Source organism: Scardinius erythrophthalmus (genome assembly GCF_964197995.2).
Source record: "Scardinius erythrophthalmus genome assembly, chromosome: 8".
NCBI lineage: Eukaryota > Metazoa > Chordata > Actinopteri > Cypriniformes > Leuciscidae > Scardinius > Scardinius erythrophthalmus.
This window is the reverse complement of record NC_138228.1, coordinates 13,450,242-13,474,655: the sequence shown is the minus strand read 5'-3', so window position 1 is coordinate 13,474,655 and position 24,414 is coordinate 13,450,242. Positions and strand designations below refer to the sequence as shown.

Here is a 24,414-nt window from a genome sequence, read left to right as displayed (position 1 = left end):
GATATTTAATATTAATATCAAAGCACCATTATACATTGTTTTTCAAAGAAAATTAATAGGATAGCCTTTCAATTAGAACTTAAATGAATTTACTCAGAATATGCTAACATGGCATGTCAAGAAAAGGAAAGCAGCTTCTAACACTGTGTAATCATTTATCAAATCTGCAAAGTCATTTCAGCATATTTAGCATGCATTAATATAAATTAATGTTTCTCAGCAGTGTGTATGACAGGACTGAGCAGCCTTTCCGTTTGTATAATGAAAAAGAAAAAAAAAAAACACTAGACCACATTATAGTTGTTTAGCATATTTCAAATTATGCAAATATTTTCTTTGGTATCTTAATTTGCATTTCTGCGTTTTAAATTGTTTACAAATCAACATGTTTGTCTCACAATGTACCAGATAGCTTTGCAGCTTGTTAGTTTTCGGCATGTTTATGAATTTATGATTTTGCTCATCATCATGTTTATGAATTTATGATTTTGCTCATCATGAGCTGCAGTTATACTGCATCTGTTGCCATCTATATGTCATTTTCATATCCATCAAGAACAGACATATTCATTTGTGGGATGATGACTTGATCATGCCCTCATTTGTCACTCAGTATGTGCTTGAATAGCTACTAGTATACATCAGTTTAGTAAGAGATTTAAGATCAACTGTTGTACATTGTCCTACTATATATATAGACAGATTAAATTGGTATTTTTAAGGTAGTGAAACAAGTGGTTCCAGTGACATAGGTAAGATATGACATTCAGGATTATTCAGGCTCTAATTTAAGCATTGTATACAGAGTAGGAATGACATCCTTCATTTCTAGTACAACACATCTAGTACAACACAATGTTCTTGTACAACAGTAATATCCACTACTGAGAGAGTAAGAGAGTGAAAGATTTATTAAGTTTAATTTTCATTTAGCGGATATTAGCATGTTTACAGTTCTGTTGTGGAGGCAAAGTCAGAGCTAGTGAAGTGAGATGTGGGTGTTTGCTTTCATTTGTCTCATGGCTTTTATTATTTGTTTCCAGGAGAGCATTGAATGGTTGTGTTATACTGTACCTGAAAGCATTCTACTCAATATTTTAAATCAATACAGTTGTGCCGAAATTCTTATTGTTTGAGACTTTTAGTTACATACGTAACTCTCATACATTTATGGATTGAACATTCTGCTCTAATTGGGGCTAAGAAAGTGTTTGTAAAAAAAAAAAAAAAAAAATCCAGAGCAAATCTCTATAGTAGAATCAAAAAGGCAGTGAACAATATTATCAGCTATATCTTTATAAAGTTTAAAAGACCATTGATGAGCCTGTCAATTATGTTGCTCAAACTCACTTTAAACTCACCTGTTCTGATTTTATAGCTTTAATTTGATTGTAATTATCCAGACATCCAGTTTTATAATGCTACACACAAGGGTCGGGAACTGTGCTTACTTGTTGTTTATATGGCAATGTAGTTCTTTTAAAAATATATATATATTTTATATATATATATATATATATATATATATATATATATATATATATATATGTATATATATATATATATATGTTTTTTTTTTATATATATATAAATTGGACTGTCACACGCCATTACACTTGTACATTTAGTTTATACCCAGACAAATTATAACTCTAAACAAATTAATAAATGTTTCAAGATAAGCAGAATTGCAGTTTTAAATGCTTTAAATTTTAGTCAAGTGAAACTGAATGATGTGGGTATGATCATCTTTATATTTATATATACCACATTCCAAAATAAATGACATTTTACCAAACATTCAATAAGACAACAGATAGCAGTTTGGTGGTAGTAGTAGTTAGTAGATCATATTCCCACGTGTACAGTTTTAATGATTCTTTCTTTCTTTCTTTCTTTCTTTCTTTCTTTCTTTCTTTCTTTCTTTCTTTCTTTCTTTCTTTCTTTCTTTCTTTTTTCTTTCTTTCTTTTTCAGCATTGACACTTTCCAAACTTGTTCAAATTGTTAAATACTGAAGCATTCTCAGTTGTTTTTACTGTGACAAACTGTATCCCATATGGATTTAACACAAGTCTGTTCTCTTAATACATAATAATTCCATCTTACATGGGACGTTTGGCAACCCTAAATGTAAGACTACAAGTCATAACTTCAAGATACTTTTATGATTCCCATCTGTCCTGTGAAATCCAGCTGGTAATTAATGGACCGCAGATACCTACAACTAGTTCACATGTCCTCATAAATAAAATCAGTTTGTGAACAGTCAGGGATTTCATTACATCTCAGGGGATGCAGTGATATATATATCGCCATGACATCTTCAGACTGATAGTGTCCTTAAGGATGAAGAAATGTGTCAGTTATAGAAATTGCTTGATAGCAAGATGGCAGGCATTCAGACAAGGCAGTTATCTGTATGTAAAATGTTTTCTTGCAAAGCTGTCATATAGTCAAGTCAATATAGGTAAGGGATGCACTTAGGCTTCATTACAGTTTGTATATTATCCATCATTACTTGTATGTAAAATTAGAATTATAGCATCCAAAATTATAGTACTTAAAATAATATGATATGCTTAAGGTGCCTGGTTGGTGTACTAAGTATGAATGTAAAAAAAAAAAAAAAAAAACTATCATGAATCTAAGGCCAACGATATGCTTAAACCGGAGATGTTTTTCTTCTGAGTTTTCCGCGAACAGACGACACCATTGACAAAAGTGATCCCCATTCAGAAGGATCCACAAAAACGACTAATAACACTGTATTCTGCTGCCAGGCCGTTTGATGGCGATCAAACACTATAGACTGAACACGTAATACGCATGTGCATGACGTCATCGTCTTCAGAGATTTGTGTTTTTATTGTTCACACTGACCGTTTTAAAAACTTGCACATTGAAACCCGTTTTCAAAAGCTTGTGTTTTCAGGTACTCAAAAACGCTGTTGTCTTGTAAGCGAATTATGGATCTTTTCATCAACGTCAAGCCGACCGATCTAATAATGTTTATGGATGAGTAAATACATCAATGTTTTTATCATGAAGCAGGTCGGGATTGCTAAAAAACAACTATCAGCTCCACACGCGATGCGAGTCCCGCGGATATAAAAGGAATATGGACATTTCATTCTACCGAACAGAATTCGAGTGCAAGTGCAGAATTACTGCTCACAGGTCAGTTTATTAGACAGTTTATTAGACAAATTAAACTTGTGAGGTAACGCAGCGCTGTTTCACTTGGTCTAACATTACACTATCACACTAAACTGCATTTGAATGTGTTGAAATTTATGTTATTCTATGTGTTAGTTTGTCTGTTTGAGACTAGCAGTAAGCTAGATCAACATTAGAATAACATACAGATAATATTCTAACATTTTATCATTGTTGAACTATATAACATTGATTAGTTTTATGTAAATGTGCTCACTTGTTTAATAAAGTACATGTAGGAGCGGTCGAAGTCTCGGACGTGGAGCTCTCGTTTATATACTGTTATGGGAGCTCTAGGCATCTCGGAAACACCGCGCTGATATTGATTCTCGTTTTAGTTCTCCTTTTTTATCCAAAGTCTGCTTGCCATGGTCCATAATGTTTGAACGAAACAACAACAGCGTGCAGATAGACATTACGAACTACACAGTTGTCCACGTCTGTTATGACGCCATTGACGGCGACAAAACGGAAATAAAGAAACGGGACGTGTCTTCGAATTAAATTACAAATTTCTCCTGGTTTGAAAGTTGTTGGAAACAGTCGGGATAATGTAAATACACAACTAAAAAAAATATATATAACATAGATATAGTGATTTTTGCTATTTTTAAAGCAAAAAATTACATATTGTACCTTTAATGAAGTATTATGCCACAATACTGATGTACTGTATTTTAAAACATGCAAACATTTGTACATCCCATCGCCAGCAAAGTGCACACTTATAATGCATGGCAGAAGAAAACAAATTAGAATGCAGAACTTCATTTTGTGGGTTTGGCATTTAGTTTAGCGCTTAGTTCCATCACAGCTCTCACACACCTGTCTGTAATTTTCAAGTGAGCCCAAGACATTGATTAACAGGTTCAGGTGTGTTTGATTAGAGTTGGATCTAAACTCTGAAGAAAGGAAAATCTCCATAAGCAGGATTGAACTCCATCGGCTAGTGCAATATGCTTAATTAAATGATGTCTACACTATTTATTATTCCACATATATTTGCTCTGATTAAAAAAGGAAGATGGCAGGTTTACAGTGCAGTGTATTGACATTAACATAATTCTTTAATTATTGTTATTTTATTTTAAATAATTAATATAAGACCTGAAACCAAGCTATCTACGAAAGCTTGATTTCATGCATCGCTGATTTCCAAAATGCTGTCACGACGGAGCAACAGTTTGCATTTACATCCTCTCTTTAAAGGGATAGTTCAACCAAAAATGAAATTTGTCACCATTTATTCACCCTCATGACATTCCGTCTTTTACGAAACACAAAAGAAGATTTTTTTTGAAGAATGTTTCAAGCATTTTTGAGAGTTTCTAAATATTTTATTTTGTGTTTCACAAAAGAAAGATAGTCGTACAGGCGTGGAATGACATGAGAATGAATTTAATGACAGAATTTTCATTTTGCCGTGAGTTATTCCTTTAAAATATTTTACCATATTCAAATCCATTCTTCAGACCTTCCCTTACAATCAGATTCTGACGAAATAACTGACACCTTATGAAGGGCCGTCAGACTGTGAAACGTCTCAGTCTGTCACTCTGAGAGGCTGTGAAGAGAAAGACTATGAGTGAGGTTTCCTGTGGCATAAAAGGCACCTGTATTGTCATCCACGGACACATCAGGAGAGACCCTTCACATGACTCATGTTCTCTGAAGCCTTTTGGAGTGCCTTTCACCTCGAAAGCTATCCAAGTTTGGCTGCACGTTGAAAGTGTTATTTTCAAGAATCTCGTTAAGCTGTGAAAACTGCATGCAGCTTCTTTCTTCACATTCTCGGCTTGAGATGTGCAATTTGACTTGTAAGTCAGGCAGAGTTTCTCGAAAGGTCATGAATGTTGATTTGATTCCTCGAACAGATGTCAAGACGAACGGGGGGTTACAGTATCAGGTGTGAATTTTCTGAGCTATTTGCAACTAATGCAATAGCACAGCTCAAAACGAAACTCCAATAATGCCGTCACACTGTGCTACATTACTGGTAATGAATGGCATGCCAAATAATCCAAGTCATTCTTGGCTTCTGGGTGTCACCGCACCGGCAGCTCTATAGGAAGTGATTTATCTCGCTTTGGCCACACTCTCTCTCTCTCTTTGCCCTGTGTTCTGTTGCTGGGGGGCTTCAACTAGGCGACATCTACCTCACACACACAAATCCACCCTGTCCTCTCAGTTTTGAGGTCTAGCCTCGGGTTGATAACTTCCCCGTTTGTCACACTGCTGGTTGCTTTGTGAACTCGAAGGGATTGGGGTCTTATCAGTGGTATGGCAGGGCCAGGGTATCAGCAGCCAACAAAGATTGAATACATCCATCTGACCGCTTCACTGCTCCAGATGATTAAATGGAACACGAGCGGTCAGCAAAGTGAAGATGCAGAGCGTGAGGCTGTGCGGATGCATTCGTGTCCCTCTGTAAACATTTGTGAAAACATTTGCTTAATTGTTTATTCCACACATGATAAAATCTTGGTTGATAGCGGGAGAGTATCTCCAGCCGCTGTGATTTTGACAGTGATACACCTGCAGGGCTCACTGTAGACACAAGGCTCTCATTGCAGCTGAAGTAATATGTAAGTGATGTAATCGCTTCATGGCCTTCAGCAGACAGGTTCAATCTCATCTCCTTTGAGGCACACACAGGTTTTAGGGACTGGTTTTAAGGCCTGTGTTTCAGAAATAAAACAATGAAATGGAGATCTATTTTCAGGAAAGGATAAAGCATGGCTTATATGTGAGGCCAACTCCAGGAGTCTCTCCCTCTCTCTCTCTCTCTCTCTCTCTCTCTCTCTCTCTCTCTCTCTCTCTCTCTCTCTCTCTCTCTCTCTCTCTCTCTCTCTCTCTCTCTCTCTCGTAAGGAACAAAATCACTGGGTTCTGTCTTTAAACTACTGAAGAAGTTATTCTTATTGGGAGATGGGCCTTTACAAATGAAAAATCTATATTTTCAGGTGTAATAAAATGACTGAGGCTGAAAGTCTTTGCTTGCATCTACTGCCTGATGTGTCTACAGCAGATTGTGAAAAAAGAACATTTTCAATGTGGTCTTACGCTTTTAGGCTAAATGGCCTAAATAGTGCCTATTGTATAGTTAGAGTATGATTATGATTAAAAACAGAAAACAATAAAATGCCAAGAAAACAAATCATACTATAAATCATATTAAGTGATGCTTATTGAAAATGTAAAAATGCAGAATGTGTGTGCGTGTGCGTGTGCGTGTGCGTGTGCGTGTGCGTGTGCGTGTGCGTGTGCGTGTGCGTGTGCGTGTGCGTGTGCGTGTGTGTGTGTGTGTGTGTGTGTGATGGCAAGTGAAAAAACTGAGCGTCAATGTTTGTCAATGTAGATGTGCCTCCTTGACTTTAAGGGTTTCACTGTTAATCTTGGATGGTTCACAACTGTGGATCTTAACTCAATAGCATTAAGCATTTAGTTAGAGAGAGGGCTTAGTGGCAATATTTCTGTCCCACAGGGGTTTAAACTGCTGAGCTTCCCTTTCCAAACTTCTCTAATTCATCCTGCCACCCAGTTCCAGCTGCACCCTCTTCAGGACCAAATGATGACATTTGCATTTGGTCCCCTACACCCTCCCCGCTGGACAGCTCTTATAAAGGGAGCACATCCCTGAGGCATAGAAGGGGTGCTCACTTTACAAGCCACTAAACAGAAATGATAGCAGAGCTGATGGGGACCAGAGCTCATCTGGCCCTTCTAGGAACACTTCATCTCCCCAAACAGGCCTGTGACATTGGGCTGGTTTGGGCAAGGACTATGGAGATTTGTGACACTCTGAATAGAGTGGCTTTCATCCAGTGACAACAACAGGACAAGAGCTGTTTCATACAGGCTTAGCTTAAGCCTTATCTTTGACAAAGGGACAGAAAGAAGAGTAGGAGGGAGGTGAATGTAAGACAGAGATTCTGCGTGTACCAAACAAGCAAGGAAGGAATTGATGCAGCCGTAGGTTGATCAGTGCTTCTTTCATTACTCAAGATGGTGCTCGGTTAGCCAAAAACAATAGACCCTGTCCCCCTGGCTGTGTTAATCTCTGTAAACATAAGAGGCACAATTATAGAGATCTAGTCAAAGCATTCATTTCCACACCCCGCAACTCCTCCACTGCTCATTCTGTCTTATTGTTTAAAGAGATTGGAAAGAAAATATTGATATTGATTACAGACTGCAAATAATATGCCATTGTAAATGTAATAACGAATGCTAAAGTGTTGGTTTAATACAATTTCCTGGTTTATAACATTTGACAGATCAAGCAATATGTGTTGTAGTTCCAGGCATCTGTGAATGAGGGATCAACCGGCGTGGTAGTGAACCTGACGGTGGACGACAGAGACGACCCAGCCACCGGAGCATGGAGAGCCATTTACTCCATCATCAATGGAGATCCCAACCAGAACTTTGAGATACAGACCAACCTGGACAACAATGAAGGAATGCTGTCAGTGGTAAAGGTGTGTTATGCCTCTTTCCGTCATGTGTTTGGTTCAATTTATTGATTGCATCATAATGGTGAAGACTTTTGAAGGTCCCCTTCTTGGCTTGAACCTTTAAAGTTTAGGTTACCAATTCTTAGATCACCCAGAATTTAACCACTTATCAAAAAGTGATCAAGGATCTTGATTGGTATCTGAAACTTTGAAGGTTCAAGCCCAAGAGGGTGACTTTCATGAGCCACTAATGTAGGATTTGTAACTAAACTGCAGAGATAAAGTGCCAAGTTTTGGGTAGGGATGTCCAATCTAAAGGGACAATTCTGTAGAGAAGAGGTGTGCCTGCCCTGACACACTTGCCTGTGAGTTTCTAATATTGAGGACCTTTATTAGCTGGTTCTACTGGGTTTAATTAGGGGTTGCAGCTAAACTCAGGATAGTGGCAGGATATTGGCCCTCCAGGAGCATGATTGGACACTCCTGCTGTAGACTTTAGCACCAACTCAAATAAAACAAGAAAGCATGTACTAATTGAAGTGTAATGATAAAGAGTCATTTGCTTGGTATAGGTACATGCTGGTTAGTTGATCACTCTTACATAATTCCATTTGTCTTTTGTCTTTTGCAGCCTCTAGACTATGAAAGTGCAAAATTTCACACACTTCTGATAAAAGTAGAAAACGAAGACCCTCTGGTTCCTGATGTTGTGTACGGCCACAGCTCTACAGCGACAGTTTACATTACAGTTATGGATGTGAATGAAGGACCGGTGTTCTTCCCAGATCCTCTGGTTGTCATCAGGAGAGAGAATATTCCCGTAGGGAGCTTTGTGGCCATGCTGAACGCTACTGACCCGGACTACCTACAAAGCCAGAGCATAAGGTTGGTGCTAATGTCATAATTATGACTATGACCCATTCCCAAATGTGATTCTCTGTCTTTGTTCCTCCAAGTCCACACTTTTGTGTTGTAATGCTGAATAAACTAGATAGTTTATATAGAGCATAAGGTTGGTGCTAATGTCATAATTATGACTATGACCCATTCCCAAATGTGATTCTCTGTCTTTGTTCCTCCAAGTCCACACTTTTGTGTTGTAATGCTGAATAAACTAGATAGTTTATATAGAGCATAAGGTTGGTGCTAATGTCATAATTATGACTATGACCCATTCCCAAATGTGATTCTCTGTCTTTGTTCCTCCAAGTCCACACTTTTGTGTTGTAATGCTGAATAAACTAGATAGTTTATATAGAGCATAAGGTTGGTGCTAATGTCATAATTATGACTATGACCCATTCCCAAATGTGATTCTCTGTCTTTGTTCCTCCAAGTCCACACTTTTGTGTTGTAATGCTGAATAAACTAGATAGTTTATATAGAGCATAAGGTTGGTGCTAATGTCATAATTATGACTATGACCCATTCCCAGATGTGATTCTCTGTCTTTGTTCCTCCAAGTCCACACTTTTGTGTTGTAATGCTGTATAAACTAGATAGCCATCAACTGTGATGTGTAGCAAAGGGTTGTTGAGAGAGCATAACTGGCACAAAAGGGAAGCTCATAAGCACCTTTCTGATTGATATAATTACATATGGGACCAAGTGCACCATTTCCAGAGCCAATATTGACAAAACATGTTTTGTTTATGTTACACTGTTTGTGCTAGACATGGGAAGAATAACTTTTATGAACTCTGAAACAAATTTCACAGACCCCTGCCACTTAGACATGTCTCGGTGTAGTTAGTTTTGTCTTACTGTTCTCTCTCCTTATTTCAATACATTTGCTGTGTTCTCAGAGAAATATTTGACATGAGCATACGGCTCTGCACAAGAGAGTTTGACCATCTGGGCAGGCATTCATCTTGCAGCCCAACTACATTATTGACTAAGCATTTGGAGCTGCTACTTCTCAGAGTCTTGACAGATCATTACTTTAATATAGCTTTAATTTTCTTGAAACCTCATTACCTTCTCAAAGCATAGGCTAATATTTTAGCCCGGTGTGATGGCTCTTATCTAGTATGGTTGGTCAATTGCTTCTAATCTAAATCTCTTAGAGGATTTACATCTGGTTTGTGTTGTCTGTTAGCCTGTGTAACAGGATAAGGATTTTAAAATAGTCTTTTTTTAGCAATAAGAAAGAAAAATGAGTTGCTTGTTTGAACTGATTTTTTCACAGTCTTTCTCTATTCCTACCTTGTTCATTCCCTCAGCCTTCTTTGCTGTGGATGTGGTGTTACACATTTGCATTTGTAATGTGATCTCAGTGTAAGCTGTGCCACGCTTGTTCAGATCAGGAGAATTTAAACAAACTCCCGTGATTTGCCGTGTCCGCTGAGCATCTTTGAAACTCTCAGAATGAAACTCTGTGCGTTGCTGTGACCATGTGCTCGGCCATTATTACTACTCTGTCCTGCTAGTTAGAGCGAGCCCTCCTCATCACAAACCATATGAGCTCTCTCCCTTCTCTTTCTCATTCTGTCCTCTCCTCATTCTTCTCTTCTATATATGTCCTCTCACTGCTTGCCTCACCTCTTTTGATCTCCTTTTCCCAGTAAAAGGCTCTTTGAAGTACCATAGCTTTCACCTGAGGCTATAAGTGGCAGGACTAAGTAAGAAAAAAAAGAACAGGCTCTAGGAAAATGAAGAGGAAGGACAGAGGGAAAGCTTTAGAGGAGGCGACAGAAGGAAGGCATGTGCAGAAGGTTCTTTTTATGTATTATGTATGCTAGTTTATAAAATCAGTCCAAAAATCGGAGACTTTGTTCTCTGAAATTCATACTAATTGTTTAAAAACATTTCTATCTATCTATCTATCTATCTATCTATCTATCTATCTATCTATCTATCTATCTATCTATCTATCTATCTATCTATCTATCTATCCATCCATCCATCCATCCATCCATCCATCCATCCATCCATCCATCCATCCATCCATCCATCCATCCATCCATCCATCCATCCATCCATCCATCCATCCATCCATCCATCCATCCATCCATCCATCCATCCATCCATCCATCCATCCATCCATCCATCCATCCATCCATCCATCCATCCATCCAATAATTCTTTCATTCTGTCTACATTTCCATCTCTCTATCTTTCTATCCATCATTTGTTGTGTACTTTTTTCATTCCCTGTAACAGTTCTGATAATATTAGCAGAACCTGCCCCATAGATTGGCCCATAGCAAGGACAACAAGTACAAAAGAAAGTGAAACCCCACTGATCTATCTGTCTGCCTGTGTCCCATGGTAGAACTTAAGGACTGCATTGTAAAATATATGCAACCAGGCTCACTTGATAAAAGAAGAGCATAAAAATTGAGAAATGACTGCAGAATTAGTAGACTTATCAACAACGACAGATAGCGGAATTGATATTGTGAGCAACAGGATTATTATACTGTAGTCATTACATATACCTCTGATTTGAAGCCTGGAGAAACATGTGCTTTGCTGTGCACATTGCTGTCAGAAGATGAAGTTTAAAAGCAACTCTGTATTTGTTTCTATTGTATTAGTTTATATTCTGAAAACATAGAAATAGAGAAAAAGGAATCATTATTAGGTCTTTCTTTGGCGTCTGATTCTTTTTTAATGTATACTCTAATTTTGTTGAATAGTGTACTTTCTTGAACTGACAGAATTGTCATTGATTTTTTTCATACAAACATATTGCTCTCTTATCATAAAAAGCTTATGAAAGCTTAACCATAATTCACAAGGATGCTTTTCACGTTCTGCCAGTTTTATCTCCCTATTGATGAAAGATAAAAGGAAAATGGTGTAGAGGGGGATTCAGTATAATTATTTATTACAGATAGAGTTTGTTTGTTTGCTATTTATCGATGCAATCGGATGAATTACAGGAAATTTCCCTGTTCTAAGAAGGGTCAGATTGTTTAGTCTCTATCAGCGATCCATACATTTAGCTTTTTTTTTTTTTTTTTTTTTTTGTAAAATAAATCCTGCCACACTTTGAATCACTGTGTTTTTCAACGGCATCATGTTGCAGACATGTTTAAAGCTCTCATTTTAACTCTAATCAGTCTTTATCTGAAGTACCTCTGATTGCTTCTCTAAATTAGTAATTCAGAGGAGCATGTCAGACATGGTTAAGATTTTGGGGTCTCTGATGTGTTTGCTCAAAGGTTTTACAGAGTTTTCTTCCATCCCCATTCGTTTATTTAGCTCTGTCAGGCTTGTCAGGATAAGGTGAGCTGTGCATCATTGCTAGCCTGAGGGAAATCACAAACACAGACACTATCAGAATTATGGGAAGGCTCGTTGAGTGCAAGCTCCCTCACTGCCAAAGGTCATTAGGAGTGATGCTGAAAATTACACTGGCTAGAATTTGTGAAATAGATGTGATTCTATTTACATTAGCTTATAAAAAGTTCTGTTATTGGCACAGTTTTTGTACTTTTGGTACTTTATTAGATTTATTTGCTCATTTGTTCATTAATGTTTAGTGTTACAACAGTAAATCATGGTAAATGTTGGATTTGTGGTTTGTATGGGAGAACTCTGCAGTGATTTGGAACAATTTTCAATGGATCTCACAGCGCTGTTTAGTGGTCACGTGATTGAGACGGTCAGCGAGTAACGGTGCATTCACACGGAGGACGTGTCTGAAGCTTGGTGCTGACGCGACCGTCATAGTGACAACAGCCAATCACATTACTTTTCAGGTGCTGCATTAATGCAATTGTCTGCGCTTGGGTTTTTGCATTGGTGATCTGATCAGTAATTGGCATCAGTGCGACGGTCTGTAACACACATGCGCAACATTATTTGCATAGTGCATGAACATTATACCAAACACTTATCAAACTTATGTTTTAATTTTTATTGAGGAACAATAAAAAAAATATATAATACAAATATTTTATTGATAATCATTATTATTGTTTTATCGCCTAGTCCTATCTGAACATGGTCATATTGTCCACACAGGGAGACTGAAGCCTGCTGTAGTGGTCGCTCTCCTGCGGAGTACCATCAACATCCAAAATGTAGCGCATTCCCCTAGATCAGTGCATAAATCCCAGTTCAACTCTGCTTCAAAGCTGTCTTTGAGTTAATCTCGCTCCAAAAGTGTTCAGAACAGCTCTGTATATATAATTCAAAATTTTGTTCCTCCCTTTGGCTGTGCTACAGTTTAAAGCTCTGAGAAAAGGAAGTGAGAGACAGGGAGAAGATGGCTGGAGCTTGCTTGTGTGGGTAATTTATCACATCTCCTTATTTGCCGCATAGTCGAGACCAAGAGTGAACATTCCAGAAGATACTTATTAGAGGCACATTCTAAAGCGACCAGGAATTTGCCACGTTGTGGTAGATGTTAGATTGCTTTCTCAATTTAAAAGTTTGTTTTTATTTGATAGAATACAGTATAACTTATTATTTGGGTTTTTAACCCTCTGGGGTCTGAGCTGTTTTCTGGGCCCTGGAGGTGTTCTGACATTTGTGCTTATTTCTGTTACTTGTGACATTTTCATGGTTAAAGTCTGATTGCACTGTATTCAGCACAAACTCTGCTACAATAATATATCAGCAGCATGTATGTAAAAGTTTGTAGTTTTGAGATAATGACATTTATGCGTGGTTTGTGAAAATACCAAAAATAAGTCTCACTGAAATAAGGCCATGAAACCCATACTGATTATTTCTTCACAAGACTTTTGAAAAATGTATCACGTAGCCTAGAATATTTGCTTCAAAACTATGTGAAAATCGCCCTGACTGCTCATTCAGATAAGACAATATATTGATTTAAAAATTTGTACGACGTGTTTTGTGTGAGAAAGCTTTATGCGGGAGGTGTGATCACATCATTAATATGTATGGTTTTCACACCTGAGAAAGACAAAGACCCTCCCCTAACGGCCCTATTAGAAGCTATCAGGCCCTATCATTCTGAGCAACCTTGCACAAAGAATGAGGAGATTTAAAAAAAGAATGGCTTTTTGATTGTTTGGATTTATTTACAACACAACATAATCCAAAGATACAAAACAAATGACAAAAAAGCACTTATTGAAAACAATGATCCAAAGATAGAGACCTTTGTGCCATTCTTAAAAACATTGTACAAACATTGAAAGGTATTTTCATTTCCAAGGTGTTTGATTTTCACTTTACCATGTTCATGTACAGAGACTCATGTGAATGTTGAAGTCAGCAGGACTCAGTGGCATCTGGGCCCTGAAAAAAACAAAATGAACATACTGATATCAAGGGAAAAGGCCTGCACGATTTTGGGAATACATTTTAGATTTTTCTGGTTAAAATTGCTTTTTAAAATTCACAGAATACACACACACACACACACACACACACAAATGTTTCCAACAATATATAATATAATGAACACCAGGTTTGTTGTGCCTTGTAGGAATAGGCTATGCACAGTGCTGCATAAAATAATAATAACAATAACCTATAGCAGCCTGTAAATCTTCCAAAAGATTTCAGTAACAACTAAGCTAGAGAAAAATATATTGATTATCATATGTTACTTCAAATGTTTCCATTCGTTATGATGATATGAAATGAGATAATAGTAAAAACATGAAGCCGATTGGTGCATTTTGCTTTTCAAACGTGATCGCGTTCCAAAATATGATACATTCAAACGTGATCGCGCTCCAAAATATGAAACGTTATGGTTACCATATACATATCTACATTTGAGCAGATATCCACAAACACAGTAACAGGTCTAAAACGGGTCTAAAGTATTATAATATTCACCATATATCTAGCAACAGTTCAACTGCAATGTGAAATTTATGCAACAATAACAAACTAATATGTAAGAATTTCTTACCTTACATCTTTCTTGTCTTCAAATCGCGTTCTTCTTCTTCTGAGGTAAATCCAATGTAAGCTCACTGCGCGGCTTTCAAACTCGACGAAAAGCAGAGACTTATGAAGTTTTTCGTGCTTTGTTTTTGAGGTAACGTACGCGTTCGCGTTCCATGTGGAGATTTGCATGTGAATCTCTTTTGTGAGCGTGGGCGTGGTCAAATTAGAAATAATGAGCAAGCGTTTGAGATACTGGACATCTTGTTGGTTTTATAATAATTACTTAAACAGAGAATATTTGTTTTTAGTTTGAATCCGATCATTTAAAAGTACACACTTAAATGTTTATAAAGGTGTATGGCTCATAAATGTGTGACAAGTATTCGCTGAGTTTGGTTTCAGTTTATAGACGTGCTCAAGAAAAAAAAGTTCACCGCGACGGGGAGGCAGAAAGCACACCCTGTTTATTTTCTTTATTTTACAAAAGCACAATGTTTTTATTTGATTGTAAGTGGACACATACAAAAATAGAAATATCACAGATTCTTTTTTTATATTTCTTTTTTCTGTATGACCATAAATTACGGAGTAATTTAAGTTTATTGTGCTACAATGTGACGAAAATCCAGCAAAACGCACGGGCGCGTTTGTCGACCCCAGAGGGTTAATACACTACCTGTCAAAAGTTTCAGATCACTCACTTTTCCAGTTAATACCTTAGATCACTTTGAAATTAAAAATCACATTAAATAAAAATAAATAGAACAAATAAAAAAATTGAGATTAAACAATTAATAATCAATCATTGTGTTAAACAACCAAACAAAAACATTCTAAATGCATAACATCAAGCCTAAAAACAACCAACCTGAATTGGTAAATTTTTCAAAAAGCAACATTTTGAACAAACAGCTGAGAAAATCGCAGTTTTGTCGAAGATGCATCCGGATCGGAGTTAGAACGATGATCAAAACATAGATGGAGTAGATTGCTTCCATCAAAACCCCCAAAGCTTCACAGTGTTTAACATTAGGCAGTTTTGATTTATATGCTGTTTAATTTTTAATGATTATGTTATTTTACATGTGCATAAGCAATGCTTCTATCGCTTGTTTCTGCTGATTCTTCACCTAATAGCGCCCCCTACCATATAACGGTAAAACATGGATTGTTGCCACCGTGTATCATAAATGACGGAAAATTCCGTCAATGGCAGAGTAAGAGTTCATAAAAAGAGAAATGTTCATTATGTGTTCCCGCAGCTGACTTAATTCAAGGTCTGCTCTATGCTTTTAAATATATTTAATGCATGTTAAATAATATCTCATTCTAATAACAGCATAATACCTCATCTGACAGTAAAATATCTGTTCCCCTTCAGGGACTACCGCTGCGTGTAATCGCAGTGGGAACGCCTCCAGCGTAGTGCGTCTGAAGCATGAATGAAATCAGTCAATGGAGAGAATGAGCGTCACGGCGAGTGACGTCATCGACCAGGAAACTATAAAGCACCCCAGAATCACAAGCACGCCAGCTTCTGTTACTTCAGCTGCGCTCTGTGTGTGTTTGAACTGTCTATTTAGTGTTTGTCTGTCCCTGGCAGGAGTTTTTCACTATATATATATATCCCTATATATTAAAAAACCAAAAATGAGCCAAAGCAAAGTGACGAGCGAGCCTCAATATAGGAAATGCGTTCCCCCCTGTACTAGATACATCACAGGCGGGGATTCGCATCAACTATGTGTGGCTTGTTTAGGAGTGCAGCATGCCCAGTCAGCTCTCGAGGGGGCTGATTGTGAGCATTGTGAGCGTCTTCCTATGAGGATCTTACGCTCTCGCAGATCGCTCTTCGAGGAGGGCGGTTCGCTGCGCTCTCCCCGCGGCACGGGTCCCGCTTCTGTCGAGGCAGAGCGGAGACGCATGTCGTGGGGATCACAAATGGATCTCTCCGGGGGGTGTGAGACGGGCCCCGCCCTATCTCAGCCTTTACCGGAGGGATCCAGTGCCTCTGTCCCGGCTGTGGAAGCGCGGTCCTCCGCTACTTCTCCCCGGGCTGAGGCACAATTTGTCCCGGAGCTTCAGCTATCCAGTTCTGAGGAGCTGGATGTTGAAAGCTTCGAATCAGGGGAGGCTGGAGACTCGTCATTTCAGTCTCCTCCTGATGATGAGCTTATTAATGTGCTTTCACGGGCTGTTGAGAAGCTCAGCATTGAGTGGCCATCTGATAGGCAGGAATCTCATATTAAAAGCAAACTTGATGATAGATTTTTGCCCTCGCGCTCTCAGCCCTCTCGCCGGTGTTTGCCTTTTTTCCCTGATCTTCACACCGAGGTGACAAAGACCTGGGTTAAACCAATGTCAGCGAGAATTCACACACACACTTCCAATGTTTATTCAAATATTATGGGAGCTAAATCTAGTGGTTATGTGACGATGCCGAGGGCGGAAGAGACGCTCGCGAGCTATCTCTCTCCCGAATCGGCATCATCGTTGAAAGCACCGGCTCTCCCCACCAGACCTTTAAAAAACACATCAGCGTTGGTGGGGAAGGCTTATTCGGCGGCGGGACAGGCGGCTGCATGCTTGCATACGATGGCTATTATGCAAGCTTATCAAGCTGACCTGCTTAAGGATGCTAGCGAGCAGGGGGAAATTTCTGTTGAGACGATCAATGAGCTCAGACAGACATCTGATTTCGCTCTTCGAGCCACCAGGCAGACGGCCAGATCAATAGGTCGCTCAATGGCAGCCCTGGTGGCCACGGAGAGGCATTTGTGGTTAAATCAGAGCAAAATGCAAGAGAGAGAGAAATCTGTTCTGTTAGATGCCCCTGTGTCCCCTATGGGTTTATTTGGTGATGCTTTACATTCTGTTACTGAGAGGTTTCAGGAAGAAAAAAGACAATCAGCAGCATTTCAGAAATTTATTCCCCTCAAAGTAAAGATTCCTGGGGCTGCTGGGCGAGGGCAGCCTCAGCCGCCGAGTAGCTCATTTAGGAGAGTGCAACAAAAGCAGAGTGTTGCGTCTCGTGCCCCCCCGCAAATTCAGGGGGACGAGGCGGGGCGCTCTCGGACGCGTTCTTCGCGGGGCAGGGCTGATCTGAGGACAGTCATTGTCGCCAAGAAGGCCGCGTCGAAAAAATCCTGACGCGATCAACGCCAGGACTCTCAGGGTGATCCCCATCGTGAAAGACTTGAGTACACGTCACAAGACCACGGTGCCCTGTCTTTCCCGGTGTCCTCAGGGGTCTGTTCTACTAACCCTGCCTATACAGGGCGTAGAGAGACTCGGCGGGCGATTTCCCGAGGGACGCTCGCCTCCTCCGAGGAGGGCTGCGGACTGTTTAGACCAGCTATCCCCTGCCGGTGCGCCGCTACAGGGCGCTGTGTCTGTCACTCGGGATATTCAACCAGAGGCCAGCCTCGAGAGGCTGGTTCCCTTAGTAGAGTTTCTGGCGGAATGGAAAACTCTTCCCAATGTATCTCAGTGGGTCCTGCGTACAATAGAAAACGGTTACGCTATTCAGTTCAGAACGCGTCCACCTCGGTTCAGAGGGGTTCTACCCACAGTGGTGGGCCCCGAGCAGGCTCTGGTATTGGAACAGGAGGTAAAAACTCTGCTGCTAAAAGGAGCTATAGAGCGGGTTCCTCCCCCCAGCAGGGAGTTAGGATATTACAGCCGGTACTTCATCGTTCCAAAGAAAGACGGGGGGTTGCGTCCCATTTTAGATCTGCGTCTCTTAAATCGCACTGTAGGGAAGCTCAAATTCAAGATGCTCACTCTCAAACAGATCGTGTCACAAATCAGATCCGAGGACTGGTTTGTCACGATAGATCTAAAAGACGCTTACTTCCATGTATCTATCCTCCCTCAACACAGGAAGTTCCTGAGGTTCGCTTTCGGGGGCGAAGCGTACCAATATCGGGTTCTTCCGTTCGGCCTAGCATTGTCACCCCGAACGTTCACGAAGTGTATGGATGCAGCTATAGCCCCTCTGAGGCTGCAAGGCATCCGCATTCTGAACTATATCGACGATTGGTTAATTCTAGCTCAATCAGAACAACAGGCAGTTCGGCATCGAGATGTCGTTCTTGCTCACATCAAGAGATTGGGGTTGAGGCTCAACGCCAAGAAGAGTGTGCTTTCTCCATTACAGAGAACCACTTTTCTCGGTGTAGTGTGGGATTCGACGACGATGCAGGCACAATTGTCACCTGCTCGTATTGTTTCGATTCTCGCCGCAGTAGATCAGGTCAAGCTAGGCCAGTCATTCACTGTGAAGCAGTTCCAGAAACTGTTAGGTCTCATGGCAGCTGCGTCCAACGTGATACCTTTTGGCCTCTTGCACATGAGACCGCTACAGTGGTGGCTCCGAACCAAGGGATTCTCCCCGAGGGGAAATCCGTTCCGCACGATCAGGAGTTCGCGACGGTGTCATCACGCCCTGATCATGTGGAAAGATCCTTGGTTTTTGTCCCAAGGTCCGGTGTTGGGAGCTCTTTGTCGTCGCGTAATGCTAACGACGGATGCCTCTCTCACAGGTTGGGGGGCGATCATGAGTGGTCGCCCAGCTCAGGGTCTGTGGCAGGACCATCATCGTCTATGGCACATAAATTGTCTAGAGATGTTGGCAGTGTTTCTGGCTCTGAAACACTTCCTCCCAGACCTAAGGGGCCACCATGTTCTTGTCCGAACAGACAACACATCGGTGGTCTCTTATATCAACCATCAGGGGGGTCTGCGTTCTCGCCCGCTTTACAAACTGGCACGTCAGATCCTTCTATGGTCCCAAGGGAAAATCCTTTCGCTGAGAGCTATTTATCTCCCAGGGTATTTAAATCAGGGGGCAGACATCCTGTCGAGGCAGGGGCCGAGGCCCGGGGAATGGAGACTCCACCCCGAGGTGGTGGAGCTCCTGTGGGAACATTTCGGTCATGCCGAGGTCGACCTTTTTGCTTCCCGAGAGACATCACACTGTCCACTGTGGTTCTCTCTCAGCCATCCAGCCCCATTGGGGTTGGATGCTATGGTACAGCCGTGGCCGAGTTCACGTCTGTACGCATTTCCCCCGATCGCTCTGCTCCCGGGTGTTCTGGAGAGGGTTCGCCGGGACGGGCTCAGTCTTCTACTAATAGCCCCGTTCTGGCCGGCCCGGGTATGGTTTGCGGACCTAGTGTCCCTCCTCGACGGCTCTCCCCTGGAGATTCCGATCAGGAGGGACCTGCTCTCTCAGGCGAGTGGGTCGATCCTTCACCCCCGCCCAGAGCTATGGAGACTATGGGCTTGGCCTCTGAGGGGGCTCAGCTCATAGAGTCCGGTCTCTCGACTGAGGTCGTTGAGACCATTCTCCAATCCAGAGCTCCCGCTACAAGGAAGTTATATGCCGCGAGGTGGAAACTTTTCACCTCTTGGTGTGGAGAGCGCCAACAGGACCCAGTTAACTGCCCGGTTGGTACAGTGCTGGAGTTCCTGCAGGACCGTCTCTCCACGGGGTTATCCCACTCCACACTGAAGGTGTACGTGGCGGCCCTGGCTGCTTACCACGCTCCTTCGAGTGGAGTTTCTCTTGGGAGACACCCACTTATATCTCGCTTCCTTCGTGGCACCTTGAGGCTGAGGCCAGCAGTACGCACGAGGGTACCATCCTGGGACCTGGCCATTGTTCTAGAAGGCCTCTCCCTAGCTCCTTTCGAGCCCATTGAGGAAGTTTCGGAAAAGTTTCTTACTCTTAAGACTATCCTTCTTCTCGCTGTCTCATCTCTGAAAAGAATAGGAGATATTCAAGCACTGTCGGTGGCTCCCTCGTGCATGGAATTTGCTCCTGGTATGGCTAAGGCCTTTCTCCATCCGAGACCAGGGTATGTCCCTAAGGTACCAACTACTTCTGTTAGTCCTATAGTACTGCAGGCTTTTTGTCCTCCGCCTTTTTTGACGTCAGACCAGGAGAAACTTAATTTGCTGTGCCCCGTTAGGGCTTTAGATGCTTATGTCCACAGAGCTGCCCTGTGGAGGAAATCGGAACAACTGTTTGTCTGTTTCGGGTCACCTAACAAGGGGTGTCCTGCATCTAAGCAAAGGATGAGCAAGTGGGTGGTCGAGGCCATCTCACTTGCTTATGTTTCGGCCGGTCAGCCTTCGCCATTGGCTGTACGGGCCCATTCTACTAGGAGCATGGCTGCCTCTAAAGCTCTTCTTTCTGGAGCTTCTCTTCAAGATGTCTGTGATGCGGCAGGCTGGTCTTCACCGCACACTTTTGTCCGATTTTATTCTCTTGATTTTAGCTCCACTCCCGGCGCTCAGGTTCTCTCGTCGGCTTGTGTCTCCTAATCACACATGACGGGGACTTGGTCGTATGGGGACGTGGGTATTGCGTTCCCACTGCGATTACACGCAGCGGTAGTCCCTGAAGGGGAACGTCCCGGGTTACGTATGTAACCCTAGTTCCCCGAAGGGACGGACGCTGCGTGTCCTGCCATACTCCCGGCACCCCCCTTGGTTCGCTTGCTTCAGTAACATCGGAAGCTGGCGTGCTTGTGATTCTGGGGTGCTTTATAGTTTCCTGGTCGATGACGTCACTCGCCGTGACGCTCATTCTCTCCATTGACTGATTTCATTCATGCTTCAGACGCACTACGCTGGAGGCGTTCCCACTGCGATTACACGCAGCGTCCGTCCCTTCGGGGAACTAGGGTTACATACGTAACCCGGGACGTTCATGTTTTAAAGCAGATTTGAGCTGTTTGTGTGCATTTATTGCTCCTTATGTGCGTTAAAGTCTTTGTAAGATGAAAAAAGGGAATAGATGTATATTTGTCAGTAGTGAAAGCTGTTCAATGATTCAATGGTTTTGGATACAGCTGCAGTCTATGGAGACATTGTATCATCTATGCTGTGAATATCACACCTGTACTACCACACTTGATATTTAACAAATGCTCTTTTATATATCGCAGACTATATGCTGTGTGATATATTTAAAGTTAATTAATAAAATTTCTCACTTTATCAGTGTTAAGTTGTTACTGACATTGTTGTTCACATTGTGTTTTACGCATCTGCTGGTGCAGTCTGGAAAGGTTGTAGTGATAGTGACAGTTAATGATATGCAGAACATGCTGGAATATGTTGCTTTCCATACAGGATCTGACCAAACAACTTTCTCGTTTGTGGGTTCAGTTTCCTGTGCACCCTTCTCTCATTAGTACAGTATGTGTTGGAACTGCAGTACTCAGCAAGTGCTGAAAGATGACAGACCGTGTCTAGATGTCAGGCCAGTTTTCCTCTCATTAAAGCAGAAGATCTCAACCTTCATAACTCCAAGGTCTATTGTCAAAGGTCACCCTACACAGGCTATTATTTTCTATTTATGTATTTCTTGTTTTCAAACCTTTTATAGCAGAAATTAGATGTATAAACTAAAATAATTGTGATTAATCTTAAAATTTATTGTTATTGTAATCATGTTAATGCATTGTTATTTTTATATATTTATTTTTTAAGACAAAATTAGTTTTTTTAATGTGGAATTTGTTGTCCTGGACATTCACTGTAACTTAAACTCAATACTCATTTTGCTTAGCTAGATTAAAACTTATTAAAGGAAACATAAAATAGTAAAATATCTCTGGAGATTGGAAATAAAAACTAAATTTCCCAATATGTTTTAGATCTACTGATATTTGTTGGCAGGACAAATGAAATTTAGTGTGCCATGGTTCTATGCTGCCAAAAAAATGACAGAGTTCTTGATTTTTCTCCAGATATGTCCGTTTTCATGTAGAACTACCTTGATAGTTACCATTTTTAATGAATTAATTGTTTTAATATGACATTAATTATTTAAAATTTTAAGACATCTTGCTGCCCTATACTTTGTGTAAATGTGTTTGGGTTCTACATGGTATTGCAGTGACACAAAATCCATTTACATGCAAAAGGTTTTCAGAATCGCACTTGACTCTTCCTGAAGTACATTACGTGGGTTTGTATATATTAATTGTCTCTTTGTGTATATATGGGCGAACCGTTAATTAATCACCAGTTTTAAATGAACTGTGTTGCAGTGTTAAGTTTAAGTTTGCTGTAATTTCTAAGCGTTGATTAATCATCGGCAATTGTAAATGTGTGCATTGTGTTTATTTGAAGGTCTCTCTGTCCCTATTCAACAATGCAATACTGTTGAATGGCTGTCTGTTTTAATGCAAGCATGCGGCATTCAGAGTCTCTTCTGAGCTGCGTTGAGTTAGGTGACAGAGGGAAGAGTTCGGTTCACGTCAGGTCTCACTTACTCTGCAGTGGTTGCTGAAAAGAATAACTGCACTCTGAAAACCTGAATTAATCGTGATAAATGTGATGACTCCTAGCCTCTGTGACTCCTTTCTTTACAGAGGTAACCATTTCACCTCACAGAATCAAGATATGGATTGTTTTCCTCATTAGTTCCACAGTGTCAGCAATAATTCCACGCATGTTTCTTATCTTATTTACTCGTACAGGGCCGGCAATGTCCTCATGGTTGTTGTTTACACTTTATTGTATGCTGATACATTAAATAACAATTAGCAATTGTTAGATCATTTAAAAAAAAAAAATAATAATTAAACACCATGTTACTCGGTTTTATTCACTAGCGTTCAAAGGTTTGGGGTTTAATCAAAATTAACAATTTGATACTTGTTTTCTATTTTATTTTCATTTCAAAGTGTAATTTATTCATGTGATGGCAAAGCTGAATTTTCAGCATCATTACTTCAGTCTTTAGTGTCGCATGATCCTTCAGAAATCAGTCTAATATGCTGAGTTGCTGCTCAAGAAACTTTTCATCAATGTTGAAAACAGTTGTACTGCTTAATATTTTTGTGGAAACCATGATTTTTTTTTCAAGAGTTTTTAATCAGAAGTTTTAAAGAACAGCATTTATTTGACATAGAAATCTGTAGTAACATTATAAATGTCTTTACTGTTACTTTTAAACAATTGAATGTATCCTTGACTGACCCTAAACATTTGAACAGTAATATTCTGTACATACATACAGTACATTTATCAGGTGCAGAATACAGTACCCATTTAATGTTCTTTCAGTCAATAGAATGACTTTGGGGGTCCAAGAGGAATAGGATTCTGGGAGGGAAAGAATGTTGCACGAGGTCACGGGCACGGGTCAGATTTTGTAAATCCGCACCTGCCCATACCCGCAGTGCTTAAAGCCGCATCCGACCCGTATTCCGACAGCAGCAGTAATTAAAATCCGCACTTGACCCGACCCGCTTAAAACAGAACCGACCACCTGACCCACAACCGAAATAAAATCAGTTTAGACTATCACATTATAGACACACTTACAAAAATGTTTAATGCCAGGTCATACAGAAGTTATTACACGACCTTTAACACAAGGACAACTTCAGCCGAAGCTGTCAAAAGGCCGATACATGAAGAACATGGCTAACGTTACCACAAAACTTACCAATCGAACAGACGCGGCTACAGCACTATATCTGCCACGCAATTTCGTCTTGCCTACATCTGACAATTTTGGCTTCAAACACGCCCTGCACACCACATTCTTAACAGTGTTAAATTTGAAAAATACTGTTCGATAGAACGGCTTGGTTTGTTACCACAGTTATCTGCGTGCTTCCTCAGTGATGAAGTTCCACATTTGCGGCTATCCAACACAAAACTTCATGCAGCAAAGCCTTTCACAATATTGTTTTCTTCAGATAACTCCAAATTTCTCCCACACACTGGACTTGATTTTTGATGACGTATTGTCGACAACTTTACAATCTCCACTGGCTATTCTTTTCTTCAGCTCCTCAGCATCCATCTCGACGACTGCAAGCAGATCATGTGCGCGGTTATTATGAATTTTTAAAAGTGATAATAGGTATAGAGACTCCTGGGAGGG

General features: G+C 40.5%; 1 protein-coding gene across 1 annotated transcript in view; it reads left to right on the top strand.

Annotated features, from left to right (window-relative positions):
- The window catches only part of cdh13 (cadherin 13, H-cadherin (heart)), a 347,744-nt gene that overhangs the window by 280,134 nt on the left and 43,196 nt on the right, over positions 1–24,414 (top strand). Inside the window, exons 9-10 of the mRNA XM_081372855.1 lie at positions 7,515–7,697; positions 8,305–8,558. Of these exons, the coding sequence (XP_081228981.1) occupies positions 7,515–7,697; positions 8,305–8,558 (437 nt within the window). The remainder of the gene's footprint in view (positions 1–7,514; positions 7,698–8,304; positions 8,559–24,414) is intronic.